The sequence below is a fragment of the Heterocephalus glaber genome, unplaced genomic scaffold (genome assembly GCF_053883595.1).
Source record: "Heterocephalus glaber isolate CG9 unplaced genomic scaffold, H.glaber_assembly_v1.0 deba00001606, whole genome shotgun sequence".
Classification (NCBI taxonomy): domain Eukaryota; kingdom Metazoa; phylum Chordata; class Mammalia; order Rodentia; family Bathyergidae; genus Heterocephalus; species Heterocephalus glaber.
Window position 1 is genome coordinate 8,657,212 of NW_028258377.1, and position 22,379 is coordinate 8,679,590.

General features: G+C 40.9%; 1 protein-coding gene across 10 annotated transcripts in view; it reads left to right on the forward strand.

The window, feature by feature from the left end:
• Positions 1-22,379, forward strand: part of Mcc (MCC regulator of Wnt signaling pathway) — a 425,319-nt gene that overhangs the window by 292,768 nt on the left and 110,172 nt on the right. The window contains exon 1 of one of the 10 annotated variants that reach the window (XM_087194486.1): positions 9,856-10,527. The exons of the other annotated variants lie outside the window; for them this stretch is intronic. Coding sequence (XP_087050612.1) covers positions 10,420-10,527 — 108 coding nt within the window. The 5' untranslated portion in view covers positions 9,856-10,419. Of the gene's footprint in view, positions 1-9,855; positions 10,528-22,379 lie in introns of those variants that run through there. 10 annotated transcript variants of the gene reach the window in all.

Consider the following 22,379-nt stretch of genomic DNA (forward strand, 5'->3'; position numbering starts at 1 on the left):
CATCATGGAAAGTTTGGAAAGTCAGGGAAATACTAAAATTAAAATGACCAATTCCAAATACAGAGGTACTTACCACTAATATTTTAATGTTTGTTTTATAGAGAAAAAAATTGATCTTTCTTTCCCCCACTGTTGAAGTCCTAGCTCATGCTAATGTATATCCTTTGTGGGCAAGAAGTGGTGGCATTATAGTGTAAGCATCTCTCTTGTCAGTAATAAAATTTTTTTAGCAAATGACTGATTGTTGACCTTCCCCCTACCTGGAAGTTGAAGAAAAAAGAGCTAAAAAACTGGAAGGATATTCTTCCGTATATATTCTCATCCCACCCAAGTGGCTGGAACAGGGTTGGATGCAGAAGTATCAAGAAGAGGAAGAGGAAGTCAGTAGTCCCATCTGTGAGGGCAGTGAGTGAATTTTTCAGGTGGGTTCTCCATGCAAAATATCCATAAGCCTGAGTCATACCGTATTTATTTTTCTCCATTAGTTTTCTGAGCTGGAGGCACTGTACTGAAAACTTTAAATGTACAAGATTATTAAATGGAAAGGATGAAGACAGAAGATGGAATTTAAGAGAAAATAGAGCCAAGACAGAGGAATTAGGAAAGGGAAAGTGACCAGTTCCAAAGCATGTGGGAGTGAAGGTAGGCCAGAGTATAGATGCTAGTGAAGAAATACTGCTTAGGGAGGACAGGGTGAAGAATTGTATTTATCCTCTAACATTGCAGGGAAGGAAGACTGTCAAGCCACTATATTCATTCTCTATTGAAGTCCTCTTTGAACTTTTGAGATGTGAACAAAAATCTCTAGGCAAAAGTTAGCACATCATGTGAAGCTTCTTTCTTAGGTAATTCAGAACCTAGATTAAGGGTATGTCTAATAGTAGTTTAAAGTAAACATCCCTGAAGCCCTTGGCTAGAGATGGGCTTGGGCTGAGTGTGGGATGTGCTAATCATTTGGTACTCACAGTACAGAAGCTGGCCGAGGAGGTATAAATGGTGGAGCTGAGGTTTGAATTCAGATGTGCCTTTGTCTAGTGCCCCTGCCCTTATTAACACTGGCAGACCTTGGCTGTCATGTTTCCCAGTGCATAAAGAGTTGGTAGCTGTACCACTGTAAAATGCACACCATTCCTAAGTAGGTTGTTGAAATTTGTTGCAAAAGCCTTTTGAATATGATTGCATCCATTTGTCATTTAGAGAATCTGCATATGATTAATTGGTAAATGAAAAGGCACACCAACATTTTAAAAGAAATCAGTGTGTTTTAATCTGATAAAGGCCTACTCTCTACTGTTTAAAGGCTCAAAATACAACCACAATGGCAACCAAAAAAACCTTGAGCCAGTTTCAGGAAGAATTTCCCTTGAATTTTCTGTGTGAAGAAAGGAGAGTCATTCACTTACTAGTACTATCACTGCCCTGAGGTAGTTCCTGTGTTACTAACAGCCAGCGTGCTTGCCTCTAACAGCATTTGAGAAGACAAATGTTCCTTGTGCGAGGCTGCAAATGGATTAAAGCAGTGTTGATCCTCATCTGTCAGAACAATTAACATGAGTAAAACACTTGCCCTACTTAAAGCAGATGGAAGGGGAAGCAGGGAGCCTGCTCTGTGGTACCTCTCATAAGATTAATGTGGCTCTATGGGCAGTGGAGAGCCCTGGATTTATTTTTCTGAACATTACATGGATTTACAGGGATGTCAGTTACTGCTGGAAGCAGACTGTGTTCCTAAAGGGTCTCTGTAGGGCATTGAACGAGGCATGGAAGAAGCAATGCTGTGGGAGATGAGGAATGAGCTTGATATACAGCATTTTCACAGTAAAGAATGACTTGTGGATCACTTTGTCCTTCTCTTATGTTTAAGCTCTGCTGAATTCAAGGCTTAATAGTAACCTGGCTTCTTAGAGGGTGTATAAATATTGCTGTAAGACTTACAAAATAAATGGAATAGAAAGATGTGCCTATAATCACTTCAGACCACATCTCTGGAGGAAGATTGCAGATCCCCTTTGCCTTCCATTAGAGTTAGATCCGTGCTACAGGGTAGAAGGAATAGAAAACACCATATTAAGAGTGAGATACCTAGCAGGATTTTATTCTTTGACAGTAGAAATGGAATGCAAAAATCGTTGAGGTTAGCACACAATGGTAGAAGACTATAGAGTGAGCAACAATATTTGCATGAGGGCTCAATCAAGTTTTAATTATAGGGAGCCCATCCTGTAAAAGGAATCTAGCTGTTGACAGAAGTGGAGCTATTATTGCAAGGGCCAGATACAGGGGCAAGGAGAGAGTATTTGTTGAATGAGCATTTGTTGAGTGAGCACTCATCATAGCAGAGCAGGTCAAGAATCTAGAATTCCTTCAGATATCCTGCCCAAAGCATCCCTCGTAAGAAAATTTTCTACCCCAGGTCCATTTTCCCTTTGCTCTTGTTTCCCAACCATGGGGAAAATGTCACCATCCTATGCTGCCCCATCAGGGCTTTTATGTTTTTTTCCATACCTGACCACCTTGCTGGACACGCTCCTGTGCTCTTCAGGGTATTGAGGTGGTCCCCTTGCACTGTCCTGTTGTGTTCTGAACTGGGCAGCTGAAGGATTAGAGTCTTGGTTCTCTGAGAATGAAGAGTAATTGCAGGTACATTTCTCCAGGAACCTCTTCCACCTGCATGGTGCCCATCTGGGTTGCATTTCAGCAGCCTCCCTTCCCTTCTCAGGTCTCCCTGTCACCACTCACTGCCTCCTTCCTTACTAGTCCCTCTGTCCACCAAGCAAGTGCTTCGATTTGCAAGCCCTACTTGTTTCCATTTTTAAGCTAGCTACTGTTTTCACTGTGGACAGGATCACTAGGATATGTTCTTTAAGGTTCTTTCACATAGCAAAATAATCTCCTAAGATAAGGAGAAAAAAAATCTTCCCTAAATGGAAAAATTAAGAAAAGCATTTTTTATATCTACTACTGCATTATTTTAAGTTAATGAAGATTACAAAGAACCTAAATGTGATTAAGGAAACTGTAGTATATAAAGTTAATTGCGTTTACTCAGGCATTGAAGACTATATATATGTACCCACTTGAGAAAACCGTATAAAATAACACTAACTTAACAATGTATTCTGATTACAGCTTTTAAAAGAAAAACAAGTCAGGCATGCTGGTGTGTACACTTGTAATCCCAACTACTCAAAAGGAAGATCGAAAGTTGGAGACCAACCTGTCTCAAAAAAAGGGGGGGGGGGGCCGGGAATTTAGCTCAGTGGTTGTGCTGCCTGCCTTGCAAGTGCAAGGTTCTGAGTTCGATCCCCAGTACAAAAAAATATGAAAAAGGGCTGAGAGGATACAGTTCAAGGATAAAGGACTTTCCTAGCATGTCCAGTCCCCAGTACTACCAAATATAAATAAATACCCGAAATTTCCCACAAACATATATGTACATACAAAAGTAGAAAAGGACCCTAGAGAAATGTAGTAGCTGCTACAATTATTGTTGTGTTGTGATTTCTTTACATAAGATGGTTTTAGTGGTAAAATACACTTAATTATAATTGTAAGCAGAATTACATCATTGGTTTCAATGCTTCCTTTTGTTTTCAGATCCTGCGACTAAAGTCATTGTGAGACCATCTAGCCCTACGTTGTCAGACCATATGTACCTGAGAGATTTGGTGGGATGGTTTCATAACCATTGCCAAAAGTCCACTTTGTACAATAGTGCAAATCACACGGTGACCCCCAATACCTAATTCACCTTTTCCATAGTCCCATTGCAAAGAAATTGATTAGCGTTAATCTTTAATGTGTATTTGTTCAGTACCTGCTTTGTGGCATGCACAGGGTGTGCATTGTAAAGCAGTCAGACACAACCCCAGTCTTCAAGAAGTATATAGACTTGAACAAGGAGGCCCAAGAAACAAGGCCATTGAGGCGTGTGATGGATGGCTGTGAGGGGAGTGAAGAGGTTGCACCAGAGTGCTGCCCTCTCACTGGTGTCCAGGAAGTCTTTCTAAAGTCCAATAAATTGTGGTCCCCGTAGCATCGTCTCTGTCACTACTTCCCCTCTAATCGAGCACTAACTACGGTGATCTAATTTGGACTGTCCCTGTCAACTGTGCCACTCTCTGAATAGGTAAATTAACTCAGTCTTCCTGGAACAGACCCAAATGTCAAGAACCATTGAGGATCTTTCAAAAACAATTTGGTCTATTAGCTCTGTCTTGAGATAAGCAGAATAAGTAAGTCCCTGAAATCAAAGGAAAACTAATTGTAATACCTCTCTCTAGCTTTGAGTCATCAAAGTTTGTCTGTCTCAATATACCCTAATGGGGTTCATTATTTTGTTTGTTCTACATTTGATAATTCTGAGGTGATTTTACATTTGCATTGTTAATACCCCTTTTCCCAGATTTGTTGACGTGCCTGTTTTCAAGAATAATAATTTATTAACCTTTCCTTCCAAGGCCAAAAGCTATCCATGCCCATTATACATATATAGCAAGCCCAGCAACATGGAAATTTGCCATGAACAAACCAACTCAGTCCCCTTCCCTTAGTCTTATCTCCCTCCTTAATCAGAGTTTGCGACTTGGTGTTTATTTTTCAATACAGATCTAAGCTCATACAAAATACATAAATATTTATGTATGTAGTGAACCTTTTTATAAAAAGTGAGATCAGCTTATGTATATCCCAAGCTTAGCTTTTTAAAAACCTAACAATAGATTATAGTTTTCTTTCCAAAGATTTCCAATAGATCCCATTCTTTTTCACAGTTGCAAAATGTTGATATACTAGTTTATTCATTTACTCTTTTGTGGATGAGAATTAATGTATTTAATTTTTAGTTTAGTTGTCATTGCTACAATGATAAATAACTTTGTAAATATAGCATAGCAGTAGTAAATTGGCAGATCAAAAGACAAGCTCTTTAAGTGTCAAAGGACTAACGTGTAGGTAGTCCATAGCAGCAGTTTGGGTACATCTATCATGATTCCTTTCATTCTCCACCAGTAGGTGAATTTTTACTAGCTGAGTCCCTTCAGCAAGGAGCTGAGAAGAAGATAATGTTTCTATCCATCCCTACCCTAGGCCATTGCTTTTTGTGTCATAAATCTCTCTTCGCGTTGAGTCTAGGATGTTTTAAGGCACCTTACTAACCTCTCCACTTTCCTATGGCAATGACAAATCTCACTCTGGATAAGTTTCTGTAGTTGATTTTAGTTCATCTTAATCTATCCCAGATTCTTTTGCCCTCTGTAGTGCTGTTGCAGTCTTTTAGGAGGTTGGAGCTGGTTAACATTAGTCAGAGTTGGATGCTATACGTCCTGTACTTACTGTACTTACACCTCTGCTCAGTTTATACACACCAAGTGCATTCAGGGCTACAGTGGCATTTTAGCTATTTTGGGTTAGAAATAATAAGACAAGTGTTCTAAGGACACTAGATTGTAATCATTCATTAACATTAAGTAATTAGTATACTAACAGCTAGTAATAGAATATATTGAGAAGCAAAACAGAAATAATATTTGTTATCTAGAATTTGTCTCCTAGGTTTAAGAGAGCCTCTACAAAGAAAATTACAATTGTTACGTGGAATGTCTGTGTTATTACTTGAGATTTGGTCTTACACATGACCACTGATTGAGGGGAGAGTAGAAGTTTACTGGTGTTAGGACTCAAAGTTTTACAAGATTAAAAACACCTTTTACCATGACTTTATGTTTATTTGGAAGAATAAACAGCTAAAATACTAGTTTAGGAAAACAAAGGTGAGATTTTATACAACATTAAACATTCTAATATAATAGTCTAAAGTAATATTAAACATTTAGCTATAACTATTCAGTAGTACTAGGACAAGCATTAAATATAAACAACAAAGTTAGATTTGTAATTTATGTATGTTTTGAAATGCCAGATGAATTAAAGTTTTTTAAATGACCACTTTTAAAAAATCACACTGAAAAACCTGTAGGTAACTACTTACTTCATCAGAATGAAGTAGAGAAGAGCTTTCTAAATAAAAGCAGAGGGGAGATTTGTAAAGGAAAAGTTTTATGGGGACAACATAAAAGCATAGATGTAAAAAATGCTATATAAATTGAAAGATGAAGAGCCAACCAGGAAAGAATATTTGAAATATATATGGTGAAAGGCTAATACCTGTAGTACATATTAAATGCCAAGAAATCAACATATTGTCAAAATAGGCAAAGAACATGGACAAGCAATTAAAAAATCCACATGTCCAGTAGATTTATGCAAAAAACTACCCTCAAGTAACCAAGAAAATGAAGACTACATATCGTTTTGAAATCATTGGCAAAAAAATTATTTAAATGATATATCTTGACTTGTTCAGAGTTAAGTGAAATAGAGGTAGCTGGCAGAAATCTGTATTCCAATTGCTTTTGTGGGGCGGGGCACAAAAATTTTGGTCAGATAATTTGGTTTCCACAAATTTGTCTGGAGGCTCTTCACTGTAGACCAGGAAAATTGGTTAAACATCCAGTAATTTGTTGTTGGCTAAATTATAGTATGTCTGGCACATAGGTAATTATGTTAAGATGGATACTTACCGTGGGTTAGTTCTTTGGTTCTTTTAGGCTGTTGTGTTCCAGGTTGTGTCAGAGTTTCAATGAGGTGGAGAAAGAGTAAACTCTCAAAACACCTTTTTAGTCAAGAAAGGTTAGAAGGGGAATAAATAGACTTATATGACAAAGTAAAGATTTCCAAGCTACAAAGCTATGGTAAATAATAGCTTGAGGCTAACCCTGTATAGTATAAAGGGAAAATGAAGCATATTCTGCACCTAAGACCAAACCCTTGCCTGAGATGTTAAATAACTTTTAATAGGGTGGTGAGAAATGCATATTTGCATTGTTTTGTGGTCTCAGGGGACAGAAGCTTTGCACTGAGCTCTGAATCTTATCTCAAGTTATCACGTGGGACTTGGTTAGTATCAAGTTAGGGGCCTGGATTGTTTGAGCTGAAATATGTTGACTTGATATGAACTGTCCATTGGTGTGTACTTCTGTTCTTTTCTACTTGTGGCCATGGAAAAAAGGATGATATGTATGTATTCTATAGAATCTTTGCCTTGGATTGTAATTTTTTTCTTTCCAAAGACTCCCACAGTGCTTGCAATAAGTCAGTCAATAGTTGGACAGCTTTCCTAAAAATTTTAGTTTTTACAGTCAAAATATTGGACTGATGGTTAGACAAAAACAATAGATCCAACAGAGAAGAGAGAGCCTTCCTCCTGTGGGAGTTCCTGCAGCAGAGCCAACTATTTGCAAGTTCTAGGACTTCCTGGTGTGATGAGCAGATGCACATGGAGCTCTCTGTGCCTACAAACCTCAGTTTCTGGAGAGTTCCTCTGCCACAGTGCTGTTCTTGGGGCCTGCCAGATAACTACCTGTGAAGTGATACATGGCACAGAGCCACCAGTTACATTTTCTGGATTAAAGAGTACATTTTTGCCTTCATCAGCTAATTGCCAGGCTGGAGCATGAAGACATTTTGGGGTAGAGATGCAAGCAAATTGATCCCAGAGTGATGAAACAGCTCTGGTTTCTGTGCTTCCTCCTTCAGTCTCTAGATTCCAGAGAATGGCTCCTGGAAACTGTCTTGCACCATTCTATAATTATGCTCTGCAAAACTTGTCTCAGGATCTTCCTTACGGATGTAGGCCATAATGATTAGATATTTTGTGCTGAATGCAGATTTCTGAGTGAATACCCAGGACATGTTCATAAGTCCCTGCAAAACAGAAATAGCTCAGTATTGTATCCAGTGCCTTTGGAGCTAAAACACTGGGGACACACACACTCAGCATTTTGGGGTGGGGGGGGTCCCAGTTCCAGATGCAGAAAACCCAGTATCAGAAACACACTCTGTACTTTGGGAGACTCTATTATCTTAAAGTTACTGCCAGCAACCTATCTGGCAAGGTCCAGACCTGACAAGCAGATTCCAGGTCTTGTCCTTAAAGATCAATATTCCTGAAGGCTCCTTTACTTATTCTGTAACTACTGACACCATGTGCCAAGAGACTACCATCCACAAGATGGCTTCTTGCCAGACTTTGTAAATAGAGGCAAACATAATAAAGTATTACTTTCAAGGACCCAAGTAAGGGGAGTAACATATAAAAGCCACTAACTTCAACTGTATGACATAACATTTTTATAGTACTTGTAACACAAAACACTTCTATGAATTACCCCCTTACACCCAGTTTCCCTGGAAAGTGTGTAGGGTATACATTAGCTTCTACAGAACACAGAAGGAAGTGGGGAATAGACAGAGTCTGGGATGCTTTAGTGACAGACTCAGAACCAAAGGTTATCAAGCTTCCTTCCACTTCTGCAGATGGGGTTTATCACAATCTTTTAGAAATGTAACTTCTTGCCTGGGAAGTGGACAAAATGCTATATTGCCCAATTCTAAAGAGAAGGAACATTTTGCTTTGGGATAGAAATAAAATCCATTGAAAAAAGGACAAAAATTGATGGAATAAAAGAACCAGTTACATACTTATTCCTTTGCCCTTGTTTAAACTAAGTGTCACAAAGAAAAAAAAAATTAAAGTACCGCAGTAATTACTTCTGTCCAAGAAGACCAGGCCTACCAATGATCTTGTTCTTTAAAAAACAGAAACAAAGGGCCAGGGATTTAGCTCAGTGGCAGTGTGCCTGCCTCACAAGCACCAGGACCTGAGTTCGATCCCTGGTACCAAAAAAAAAAAAACAAAAACAGAAACAAAATTCCTTTATCTTACTAAAAGTACTCTAAGTTACTTAAAACTTTTGCATTCGGTTATATACTGTTTATCCATCTAATTCTATTACAGTAGCTGTAGCTGACCTATCATGTACTTACCATCCCTAGAAGAAATTATCTTATTTAACCAAAGTGAAGTTGGGTAATGTATAAAAGCTGAGGCAGAATAGAAACGTTATCATTTATACTGATCTCTCAAGCAGTGCACTTTGCTAGCTGCTCTCTCAATTGCCTCTTGCTCCCCAAATAGCTATTGTTAAAGAAATGAAGCATTTTGTTTTCTAGACAGCCCTCCGATTGTTCTCTGCAAACACTCACACAGGAGTGCCTGGTTGCACCACTTTCTATTTTTCTCCCAGGTCCTCCCACGGCAGTTCAAAAGGTGACTGTTCTTGGGGAAGAAAACAAATCCAAGCATTTGAAGAAACCTACCCCATACCCTGTATCTCTCCGTGGATAGAATGTAACCCACATAGAATTTCTGAGCTTGAATTTTATCCCCCTTGGCTCTGCTACTGAGCAGTTTGACTGGGTCTGAATGAGAGAATTCTGTTTTCAGAACAACCTCTAGTGGTCTGTGCAGCAGTCCACAAGTACTCTCCAACCATTTTTCTAAATACGAGTGCTGCTTAGCCATGCTGGTTGGATGGTGTGGGGGTGACATTGTAGAAAACAATGCAAGGCAAAGGCTTTGCATAACTGGGTATAAGAATGGTTTTCCAAGGGGGAGAATCCATTTTCCACTGCCCCAAGAATACTTGCAGGTGGTGCCTGTGGCTGCAGCATTTACCCTGAGATAACTTGCAGATTATACTCCTACCCTCAAAGTCTGCCACAAAAAAACCCTCACTTTTACTATTTTTGCATTACTGTAATATAGCAATAGTCTTTGGAAACAAAAGGCATCAATCTATTTATAGCATCTGTTTTTAGTAGTGACATTTACATTGACAAAATACAGTAATTCTCAATCGCTGTAAAGGAGCTGCATTTTTTTTCCTAAACAAGAAATGTTAAAGACACTTTTTAAAAACTATAACATTTATTCTTCAATTATGTTATTCTTTTCTTTTTCTGGGTTTCTTGGCTTTCTTCAGAATTAATGGCTATCTGTGTATATGGCACATCCATTCAATTTCCTCTTTTCCCTTACCCTTTGGATTCACTTCCGTTTCTACCTTCCCTTTCTCTTCTCTCGTCTTAGCCCTAAAACAGCAGCACACTACAAATCCATCTTTTTTTCCTCTGCCTCAGTACAGAGGGGAGTGAGTCTTGGTTGGTGGCAGTTTCAAAATGTGTATACAGGAGGCACCCAGGGAGTGCTGAGCTTGGGTTTGAGGAGTAGGATGGGGAGCCTATCTTTGAGCTCCATTTGCTTACCCAATCTTTACTGCACCTTTGATTGACTGCGCCTTTCCTGTGGGAGAATTGGTGGATATTTACAGGGGCTAAAGCCTCTTTAAGCTGTTGCTTGCTACTTATCTAGTCTGAATTTAGGGGAATTTTTGCTTTGCAATAATGGAATTAGCTTTGTGGACACTCCCATTCCCTATTTCATATTTGTTTGTCCCTTTTCCCCTACCCTGCCAGCTAGCAGGCTTCTTTAAAAAGCCGTAGACACAGTAGAGAAGCATGGGTTCCACTGGCCTCTCCCCATTGTTCAGACCTGGAGACTCAGAATTCCATACACTGCAGAGATTTGGTGCATGTGGTATGTTCCAGAACTTGAACTCACCACAGGTGAGGGTTGCTTTGTATTATCTTTCATAGAATAGACTTACCATTTGGTATACTCTTAATAATATATTTCTTTGGAAATCTTTAACTTGCAAGGCATAGATAATCTTTTCTTTTTAAAAACCAAGCTTTTAAAAAGTATGTAAAAATCTGCGTCTTTGTCCATAAAATATAATGGGGAAAGAAATGCAAGGGTTTTTTTTTCAAAAGGATCCAAAGAACAGATCATGTAATGTACTTGTCTAAATGGATATAAAGGTACTTTTAACATCTGAAATTTATCAGGAAACATGCATGTTTTCAGCAAAACTTTAAAGCTCCACATGTAAGTTATGAATGCCTTATGTCTCTCTAGTTCCCATGTAGATACAAACATATCCCGAGTATCTAAGCTCCAAATAGGCTTGTTGTGGCATGCCCTTAGCTTAATATTGCACTGGGTATATGAAATGACTAAAGAAAATTCAGCATAACCTTATTGCTTTATGAGGGTACTCAAAGGCTGTTTCCCCAGGAAATGACTTGTTTTTGCATTTTTTCTTTTTGAACATAAAACTACTGTCCAAAAGAATGTAATACCTGGAATGAGGCAATTTCATTGATCAACTTGTAAAATCTTGAGACTATAGGCAAGTTTTGACTAATTTAGGTTTTCTTTAAGATAGCATTAAAAGGGAAAGTGGTAGGTGTATCCCTGTGGGTGGAGGTGGTTTTAAAAGTGTATAAAATGTTAAATCTGTTAAGTTTCAATTTTAAGGTGATGGTTCTTCTCTTCACCCTTTTTACTCGAGCCTGTTACTTTCAGGGTGAGGGAATGAGAGCTGCTCCTTTATGTGTTGGTGTCATTAAATTAACACCCAGTTCTGTTCCAGTTGCTTTCTGGGTAGCCCTTGGCCCTGCAGGTGTGTAAATGCTACCACTCTCAGGCTGCAACAGCAGGGAATGAAGTGTGCAGATCTGTGCTCCTGTTGATGATGCTGTGTTAGGGTTCCCAATTGCCAGGGTTTAAAATAAAAAGGCTAGCTTCATGGTGCCTGTGCTTCCCTTGGAATAACCGCTGGTTTTCCTTCCCACATGAGTAGAAATGCCCTCCCTAATTTCACTGACTCACTTACTCACCTTTTTTGCCCCAGTACATCTGTGGGCGTAAAAGGAGAGGATCATCAGAATGGAATGAATTTCAGGAAGCTGCAGACTAAATTCCCAGGCAGGACTGCATCCACATTGTACCAGAGAAGTAAGACTCACCCCTGTCTGGAAAGGTTTTTGGAGAGAGTAATTCCATAGGCACTGCTATACCTTCTAGCACACAACCAGCTTCCCTGTCAGGAAAGTCATTCAGAGCAAGCCCGAATCCTCTGTGCCAAAATACAACCATTATCTCTGTGCAGGCCAGTGAGTACTCTTGGAGTCCCTCCCGAGCTTGTCACCTACTGCTAATTTGCCCATGTCCTCCTTGTCTCTTAAAATGTATAATCCCATTTCAGATTTGTGATAGTTCTCAGGAGCCCAGAACTAAGCTTGATATTTTTTGCAGATGATGGTCTGGATTGAGATGAGGGAGGAGACCTTGAATTTATAATCCCATTTGTCAGTTGCAGAATAAAATTTGCATTTAAACTATCATATCACCAATACTTTTTCATAATTAGCATTTCAAGTATTCTGATCTCACATGATAACTCTTTTGGGACTCCAAAAGACCTTTTATTTGAATATAAGGAGAAAGTTCCCTCAACATATTTCCCAATCCTATATTGAATCCTGTGTCTAGTGATTATAATAATGTAAACTTCTTTAGCAGTGAGGCTGTGCTGTGATAATTGGGTGAATTTTGTTTTTTGTATTGTTGAAACTAGTATTTCTGGTTGCTGCCAGACTTGGGCTTTCATTTGACAGTCTTGTCTAGGTTGGAAATGTTTTATTCCTGAACAGACTAGAATTCTTTAATAGCTTTTTTTTTTTTATCCTGTTCACTGCCTTTCTATTCTCAGGAAACAAAATAAAACAGCCTTAGGAAATCTTTCTATTTGCATCCTAGTGTTGTGTCTACAAGGAGATAAGGGGAAGGCTCGGGAGGGGAGACTTGTCAAGGAAATCAAGGATTAGGTGTTGCCTCTTCTGCTGTGGCCTGTTAGAACTGATGGTGAGGCTGATCCTCATGAACTTGGGAAAATATGCTGCTCTCCCTTCCCTTCCCCCTTTATAAGCATAAATAAACCTGTATTATGGGAAGAAAGCAATGCCATTACCAAAAATGTAAATTGGAACACTTTGCTTTTGGGAGACACTGCCGTATATGTTAATCCAAAAGCTCCCCACCTCCCTGAGCAGCCAAACTGTTTCTCTGTCACCGTCATGGAGTTGGGTCTGGAGCAAGACTTAGGTTTGTTGACTACCACATGTTATGGGCTAGATCATGGTGCCTTCCCATTAGGAGAGCCTTCCATCTAGAGAAAGTCAGAAACAACTGATGAGTATATCTCCCCAAAGGAATGTTTCTGTCATCACCTCACCAACGTGGCCTCCCCCTTACTCTATGTGTTGCTTTTCTAAGGGCATTAGACTCCGCTAACAACAGAAGGGTGCAGATGTTGGAAACCTCCTTTTGACCTTGGCTCTCCCAGTCTGCCATCTGTGAGTTCTGCCACTATGGCTGCTATATTTTATTAGTTTCAGTTAGCCCATGAAATGAAGAGGGAAGGAAAAAAAGAATAAATCAATTTATAAGAGAGAACATTGGCAAGGCATTATGCGATAAAATGTGTTTCTTGTAGGTGGGGGAGGGAGGGGAGGAAGCTCTGTACTGTGTATTAAAATAATGCTGAGCTGTTGCATACCTATCCAGATTGTTATTGTGTTGCGGTTTCCAGATACAAAGGTGGGAGGACAGGCTGCCTTTGAGGGAGAAGCAGCTTCATACAGGAAAGGAACTGGAATGCTGTCTAGCCTGACTCAGACCACAGGGTGTCATTCTGTTCTGTGGCTCACTTGCATCATGTTGCAGCTTTCATCTGCAGTTCTGACATATTTGGGATTTGGCCTGGGATTGGGAAATGCTCCCAGGCCCTGGCCAGGCTGCACTGGCAGATGGTGGAGGGCACCTGCTTTGGTGGGCACATGACTCGCTTGTATGAATGAGGTCTTTATGGGGAGTACAGCCCTTGATTGTCCACTGGATTCAGGCTGCTTTCACCTGTATGCTGGCTGCTTTCCTCCAGCACCAGGCATTGTCAGAGAAAGTCCATAGGAGCTCTCTGAAGCTTCCTTCTAGTACCATTAGCCTTTTCTGGTTTGAGTAGCACTGATGTAAACCATCTGGTGCTGGGCTCCTTCCAAGTCTGCAGTCTTGATTCTCCAAACTCTTTCTTGGCCCACACTCGATATACAGTCTTAAAATATGTGACCCTGGGCACCCCTGGTATATGAGATGTGATAGACCAGCTTGGAAGTTTGTGGTGTTAAGTACTAGAAAAACTGTGCCTCACTTTCCTAGTAATCCAATGAATAATCCTGATATTCTGTAAAATGAGGTCACCATAGCACCTGAAGCATTGGATTACTGTGAGGATTCTGTGGAATCCCTTTTAAAGTGATTAGCTGGCACACAGGAAGCATGTGAGGCAGAACTCCTGTGGGGTGCAGTGCTTGGCCATGGGTACCATTTATCAAAAGGAATGTTCCCATCCCGGGGACCCCTAAAGGATGAAGGGTTGTTCTGGAAATTTGATTTAGAGGAGATGTTATTGATACAATGATTTATTTGGAGAACTTCAAGTATAGAAAAGAGTTCCTTTTGTCCTACTTATGGAACTAGGCCAGTGGGGAGAAGGTAAAAGGAGGTAATTTCAGGGTCACTGTGTAAGATTAAGTTTGCAAATGATTGTAGCCGTCTAAGGCTGTCAGGGGGTTGCTAAGATTTGGATTACATAGTCACAGTAACACCTGCGGATGCATGAGAGACAATATTCTGGCAGCGCTTGGGCTATTGGACAAGAGCATAGCTAATGCTGTTTCCAACTCCCACATTCTAAAAATTCTATTTTATTTCCCTGAGTACCCTGGGCAAGACTGTTGTGAGCAAGATTGTATAATTATACTCATTTGTATTCCGCATAACACTTTGTAAATAGGGTCAAGAAAAACAACAACAAAAAGAATTGCATAATACTAATATATGCTTGTGATAGAAAAAAGACTCAAAAACACTGTCTACAATCTCACTACATAGGCACAGCCTGGAAAGACTGCTAACATTTTGGTACTTGTCTTTCCAGACTCCTCTCTTCTTCTCCCCTCGCCTAGTTTTCCTTTGTCTGGGAGGAGGAAGTTTGTGGTACCAGACATTGAACCCAGGGCTTTGCACTGAGCAACATCCTCAGCCTGTTTTTATTTTTAAATTTTGAAACAGAGTCTCACTAATTTGTCCAGACTGGGCTCAAACTGGTGATCCTCCTACCTCAGCCTTCCAGAGTGCTAGTATTACATGCATGTCCCACCATGCCTGGCTCAGACTTCTTTGTAAGTAGCAGATATTTTGGGAAAAAATTGTACTGTATTAAGGATATTGTTTCCCATAAGCTATTTTAAATGTATTTACTTAGAAAAATGCCTGACAGATGTTTTCAGGTGTTGGGAATAAGGTTAATGTAAGTTAATCTGTATCTTTAAATTTTCTAAATATATCTCTTCAACAGATATCATTTCAAGTTGTGTCATGTACCAAATACTGTTCGTTTTGTTTGTTGGTCACTTCTCCAGTGTCTTGCCTTGGATTTAATTTGGAACTCATACTGTATGGAACAGTGAATCAACAAGAAACTTGTATGGTATAAAGTCAGGTAGTGGTCAGTGTTAAGAAAAATAAAAAGGATTAAAAGGATAGAAAACAGGTGAAAGAGAAGGAGAACTTGTTCAGGGTGGGTGGTGGTGAAAATGTGAGACTCACAACATGAAAGAATTTAGTAGGGCTATGGGAAACAATTATCAAGTTATTGTGTGTGTGTATTTGTGTGAATATATATACTGTTGACAAGTTGGGGTTCTACGTTCATCCTACAGTTTATTCAACTAATCACTTTTGTTATCAAGAATGGATTCTTATGTGTATCCTTAATTAGAGTAAATTATTTTGTCCTCTGTTTTTGCCATTAAGGTATTTTTTTGTGGAATTTCATTGTGAGGTCACTGTATTTGTCTGACTTGGTTCCTGATCGTCTGTTAGCCGAATGATCTGAGCCAGACAGTGCAGGGTATAGACAGGTGTAAGGCTACTGATGTTTCCAGGCTTAGAGTCAGTGTGTTTGCCTGCCCACCTGCTGCTTGAGCAAGGGTGCAGAGTGCTGCTGATTCAGGTGGCCATGTTGAAAGGCAAAGTGTAGATTAATATAGACAATTTGTTTCAGGCTCCAGTGTGGTGAGTTGCTCTGACTGCTTAATCAGGGCTTGAGTAAACAAGGAGAAAGGATAGTAACCTACCACTGCTTTCAAAGCCCAGTTGTATCTTCACACTTTTCAGGAGGCAAAAGAGGTGGCATAATGGTCATCATAATTAAGATAATAATGGTCATTTTGGCTAACATTGCCAGCTGGCAATGTGGTTAAGAGATTGACTTGCAGTATTTCATCTAATCCTCACAACTCTGAATGGATGAGTAGTGTGCCCATTTTACAGATGAGTAAATTAAAGCTTGAAAAGTAAACAGGGTTACCCCAGGGCTGAACTAGTTCTCAAGTCTAGAACTCAAGTTTATTTTTGCTTTCATACAAAGCCTGTGTCCCATCCCACCATACTGGTTTCTCCATTGTTTCAACTTTTACTCTCTCCCATGTTCTTCTATTTTTGGGAAAGTGCTGAAGCAGGTTGGGGTGAATGTTGGCTGGATTAGGGTCTTTTTGAAGGAGAGGTTTGGACCTCAAAAATCTTTCCTCCTTCTGTCTACATAGTGTTTTCTGATGCAGTCAGTACTGCACCATGAGGGAGCAAATGTGGAGCAGATTAAATTTTATTTCGTCTGCTCTTTGCTGGTGCTTTGGATTAGCTATACCAGGAAGCCATGAGTGGTACAGCAGTCAGCAGCTATGCCTGCACTAGAATGGAACCGTGTTCTGGCATATCAAGCATTATTAAAGTGATGTTCTTTAAACAACATAAGGCACACTAAAGTGTCTTTCAAAATTTGGTAATATATTTTAAAAAGAATATAGTGAATATCTGAATGGTTGACAGTTTGGCTATGTCTGTCCTTAATTGAAAGTCTGAAAGCACAGGGCTTGAGTTTTGTGTAAAGTTCATACACACTTGCACTCACAAACACACTCTGAATCTTCACTTATTTACTTAAAGAGAAAACATTGCTCTCAATCTAGTAAAAAACTAGGGTCCTTCAAAGCACTTTAACCGTTGCCATAAACACACTTTGGCCTTTCCTGATCTTTGGAGTTTATTGACTGTTTCACCATTAAAGGTACTTGGTTTCTCTAGGATGGAGAATTCAATATCTGCTAAATTGGATCAATATAAAAATTTATGAACACTGCAGGCCTTGTTGAGGAACTCTGTTACTTGTGTTCATATAATTCTCTGTGGGAGTTTCCGCCTCAGGGATCACATCAGCATTTAGTGTGCTGAAATATTCATGCCTTCTGATTAGCTGGATTTAATTGTTACATCTTCATCTCCTTCATGTTGTGTCATTAGGATGCAGCCCACCTTGAAATGTAAGTAGGTGCTGCCACTTTATTGCAGTGTCTTTATTTTGTCAGTGTTTCCTTCCAAATAGCCTTGTATAACCACATAATTTTGGTTTCTCTTGAAAACAAAATAAGAATTTATTTTTAGTGGAAAGATACACAGTTATGTTTAAAAGTTACTATTACATAATAATATTTGTGTGGCACATTTAAAAATGCACATAGAATGTTCTGCTTAGATTTTTAATTTTGGGAGAGCTAATGGTTGAAATAACTTTTCCTTCCATATAGTAGTATTTAAGTAGCATAATTGTTTTCAAGGGCTTTTTCACATGTACTACAAACTTTCCTTTTTAACTTTCTCCATAGATTATGGAAATAGCTAGACACTTTTCTCTGCTTCTTTCCTGGGGCTGATACCAGCTGAATGAACTGTCTTCTATCTCTCAAAATGCTGGATGTTTTAAAGAATTAGTACATTTTTTTCTCGGTGCTAATTTTCCAATTCTGTTTTCCCCTCCTCATAAAAATTACCCTCTTGTTTGTGGCCATGCCTCCTCAGCAGTCTCCTATGTCTTTGCAAGGATCTCAAGATTGCTGTTATACTCTGTTGCACAGTATGAGGTGTGGTGGTTCTGACCAGCCCTGGGGTGAAGCAGACCTGAGCTCTCCTTGTACTCCTGACACTTACTGCTGTCCCTCAGTTCCCACCTTTATATACTGGGGATAACAGCAGCACCCATCTCGTAAGGCTGTGTGAAGAATAATCGAGAAAATGCATAACAACTTGCACTTAGTAAGCATTCATATATTAGCTAATATTATTCATGTATTAGCTAATAACATTAGCTAATGTTGTTAGCAACATTCATGTATTAGCTAATAACATTATGATAGGGCTTATTTTTAGATGAGCATATGTTTGCAGATGGCATAGGATTGAGGGTCATCTTTAAAGATGACAGTTTTGGACACCTCTTTTTGGCAATCACACCCTTTACCGTTCATTTGAGGCAGGAAAGGACTGGATTTACGTGGGTCCTGGGGACAGTTGTGTGGCTGCTTTCACAGGTATTGCCTGGGACTTGCTTGGTGGCTTGGCGCCATCACCTATGTCCGCTAGCTTTGTATGAGGTCAATTTTTCATATGTAAGTGGAATCCTAGTATTGTCATGTTAAAAGGGCATTGGAGTACTATTTTTGAGAAATGATTTTAACCAAGGTTTAAAAGTAACTCAGGAGCCACTGACTTCTCAATGAAATTATCAAGTAAAATGAAAGACAAAATGCTGCCATTTTCTGAGTTAATCTAGCACCAAAGTGATTTGCGTGCAGTGAACAATCTCATAGATCTGTTTCAATGAATTTTAAGTTTTAAGACCAAGAGCAGCATTTCCAGACATACTACACAGCAGGGGCCCCTAGCTGGAATTGTAGCAGCAAACAGGAATGTCCAGGCCTGGAAGCCACTGAACAGGCCTGATTGTGTCCATCTGGCAGGGAACACTGCCCCTTTGCCAGGGATTTTGTTCTTTGCTATCTGAATGAGAGCCCCTGGGGTGTGGAGGGTCTTGGAGGGGAAGTGGAATGAGACCGCTTCCTGATGTGCACTTGTCTCCTGCTGTCAGCAAGGCTAGCAGGCACACAGGTGTTCATTCACTCCCTTAAGCTCTTGGATTACCATTTGGGAGAGGAAGAAACCACTGGACTGGGAACCAGGAAATCTGAATTTGATGAGCCTTGTTTCTCTGGGTCTAAGTGTCACTTCTTTGTGGAGGAAATTGGACTAGATACTCTTCAAATTCCCCTGCCTATGCTCAGACTGTACAGGATCCTGAGTGCTCTCTCCATGTCCAGGGGAAAGATGGTTGCTGAGTCGTTCTGTATAGAGTGAAGCTTCCTCAAGAGGTTGGGCTCCTGCAGGTCCTTTCTGGGGCCAGTGGGCAAAGAGAGTATGCTGAGCTCTCAGCACAGAACTCGGGTGGGGTCTGGGTGGGGGATGCGCCGGGTGTGCACAAGTACAGATGTGAAGCCAGAGGAGTCTGAGAGTCTGGTGGAAATGCTGCTGCAAGGTTAAAGAATGCACAGGAAGGGCCCGGGATTTAGCTCAGTGGTGCTGCCGCCTGTCTCACAAGCACAAGGTCTCAAGTTCAGTCCCCAGGAACCCCACCCCCCACCCCCGAAAGAATCCACAGGCAAGTGGAAGACTCATCCAAATTCCCTCTGAGTTGAGCCCCCAGCTTCTTCAGTGCCACTCGCAGACTTGCTCTGCCACCTCCTCTGGTCGCAAGTGTGATCACATGGGGGCTGCTCTTCTCTGAGGATCCTGACCCTGATTTTCCTCATGTGCCCACTCCAATATATGCACCTTACCCCCACCCCTCGCCCACCCATCCACATGTGCACACAGACACATACATGTGTGCTTGCCCTTCCCAAGGCAAGGGAAAGGAGAGACAGAGTTGAACTCCTAAGAAGGCACACAGCAGAGCAGTTTGAGCATGGAGCGCCTGTGCGTTACTAGCTCTTCTACTGTTTATTAGTCATCTGCCTGTGGGCTGGTGTCCTAACCCTCCTCTGTGCCTTGGTTTTCTCATTTGTCAGAAGGAAATAACAATACCTGTCTCATAACGTTGCAGTGAGTGCGTGAAATGTAGTCAAAACCCGCTGAAAATGTGTGTGTTTAATGAAGTTTAGTTGCACTAGTTCCCCCAACCTTTTTTTTTTTTCTTTTTTTGGTGCTGCTTGGAATTTGACCCAGGACTTTGCACTAGGGTACATCCCCAGCCTTTTAAAACTTTTTGAGACAGGGTTTCTCTAAGTCATTAAGTTGCTCAGTCTGGACTCATTTTCCTAACATGGCCTGAGCCACCATACCCAGTTTGGTTCTTCCTTGTTGATACTACTCATTGTTATCACCGAAACATAAGCAAAAATTGTGAATACTTTTGCATTAGAAGACATAATAGTCATTCCCATTGTCATCAAGCAGGGGAAAGGAAATGAGGCCCCTTAGCAGTGAGAATGGCACAGTCTACAGGACCACCTCATGGCCAAGCCAGGCCCAGCAGGAAAACTGGGGACAGGCACAGTTGCTGTGGGGCACTGGTGCAGCCTGGTGCGGCCAGCAGCCCTGGGAGGTGCCTGGTGGTCCCAAACCTGGGTGGACTCTGCAGAGGAAGTCATTCCTCAGCCTCACCTATGTGCAGGAACCTTTGGCACTTTGAAGATGAAACGGTTCAGTGAATACAGTCCCAGAAAGATGAACAAAGTGGTGGGCTTAGAATTTGACAGCCTAGATCCAAGTCCTGGATTCCTCCTTGGCACTCATGGTCCATGGGAAAGAACCTGTCCCTGGGAACCTGGGAGTCATGATGGCTAAGATCGGATGAGGTGATGCACAGGAGAGTGCTGCACGAACATGTGTTTGCTGTCCTGCAGTAACCACCAGATGGAGATGCACCATGTAACCTTATAAACACATTCTTGCTCCTGAGGGGCTCCTGTCACTGGCACTGGCTGATGGGTTCCCAGGGCATTTGGGAAGTGCAGAGCCCTTTGTTTCATAGCTGCTGTGTGACAGAGTACACATCTGTCCACTTAGCAGGGGAGAAATGACCAGAAGAGGTGGTCGTGAGGGGCTGAGTCGCCCCCTGCCTGGCCTGAGGGGCAGGATGCCTCACCTGGCAGAGGAGCCTCTGGATAGCCAGCCAAACAGTAGTTTTCCTCAAGGAAGTGTTTCGTCCACTAGTGACAACCATTTTGACAGTTAGCTCATAGTTGTCTGTCCAGTTGGTTTAGCTTCATTTGGACACACGCTATAAAAGCACGTGAAGCAGGGTTCATAACAGCCCAGGGAATTAGGGGCTTTTATTCCCTAAAATTCAAGGAATATTTGTATTTATATCCTTCATGTGCTGCGCCTGGATTTGTATAGGAATTGTCAAGGCTCCATCTCAACTGGGTTAGGGCTCCTGTTAAAATTTCACAGGAACCGAATGTTCAGTTGCTGTTGACATGAAACTTCACAGGGAAAGAACATACGTGTTTCTTGAGAGCCTCCCGTGAATGCCAGTCACTTTGTGGATGGTCTCGCTTTGTCTTTACAGTCACTGTGTAGCAGAGTGACCCAGTGTAACAATCATACAAGAATCGTTACCAGCTAGTGTCATAAATAAGATTTGAACCCAGGGTTAGTTATCTGATTCTGTACTAATTCAGATTAGATCAGCTTCATTTGCCAGAGTATCTGAAGATGAAGCACATTATCCAACACTGAGTGGTGGCGCCACACAGTTGTTAAGAACTCAGGCACTTTTCAGCTCCCTGGAGTGTGGACTCACCCTTCACACGTGAGGTACTGGACAGCAAGGGTGGAGGTCAAGAAAAAGGATAGGACTTCTCTCAAAAACTTTCCCCACCCCCATACAATACTTCTGCCTCCATAGCTCCAGCTCCCTGAGAGGCCGGGTACTGGGGTATTGTAGTGAACAGTAATACACTGCAACCGGCTAGAAATCAGGGTCTTACTTTTGAGAATGCATAAAAGTGTCAAAGGAAGACTAACATAGACACAAACATATTTTCCTTCTCTTTGGTTCATGAAATATCTTTTAATCATAGCTCATAGTTCATATGTCCAAAGCTCATTTCAGAAATAAGAATATATCTGAAGGAATATTCCAAGATGAATGTAAATGTAAGGTTATGTTTAAAGAAATTTACAAGTTTGGTTGGTTTTGGGTAAATTTAGCTTTCCAGTATTTTTTTTCAGGTTTTTTTTTCCCCCCTCTTCTAACATGGTCTTGAACCCTTGGGCTCAAATGATCCTCCTGACTCAGCCTCCTGAATAGCTAGGACTACAGATGCATCAATTCTTATAAAAATTAGCCAGAAGGACCTCTGATAATTTTTTCATGCTTGCCTTGACACAGTCACACAGGTCCCTTCATAGCACTTGCAGCAACGCTTATCAACTCCCCAGCGTTTGTGGGGATACCACCAGTCCATTCAGAGTGAGGGGTGAGAGATCCTAAGAGAAAGGAGGGCACATCTGCTGTGATTACAGCATTTGGTGACCTGGTGGGCTCACATTCACAGGGGCCGAGGGCCCAGCAAGTCTGTCTTGTGATGGAACTCAGCTTGTCTGCTTGCTCCTCAAG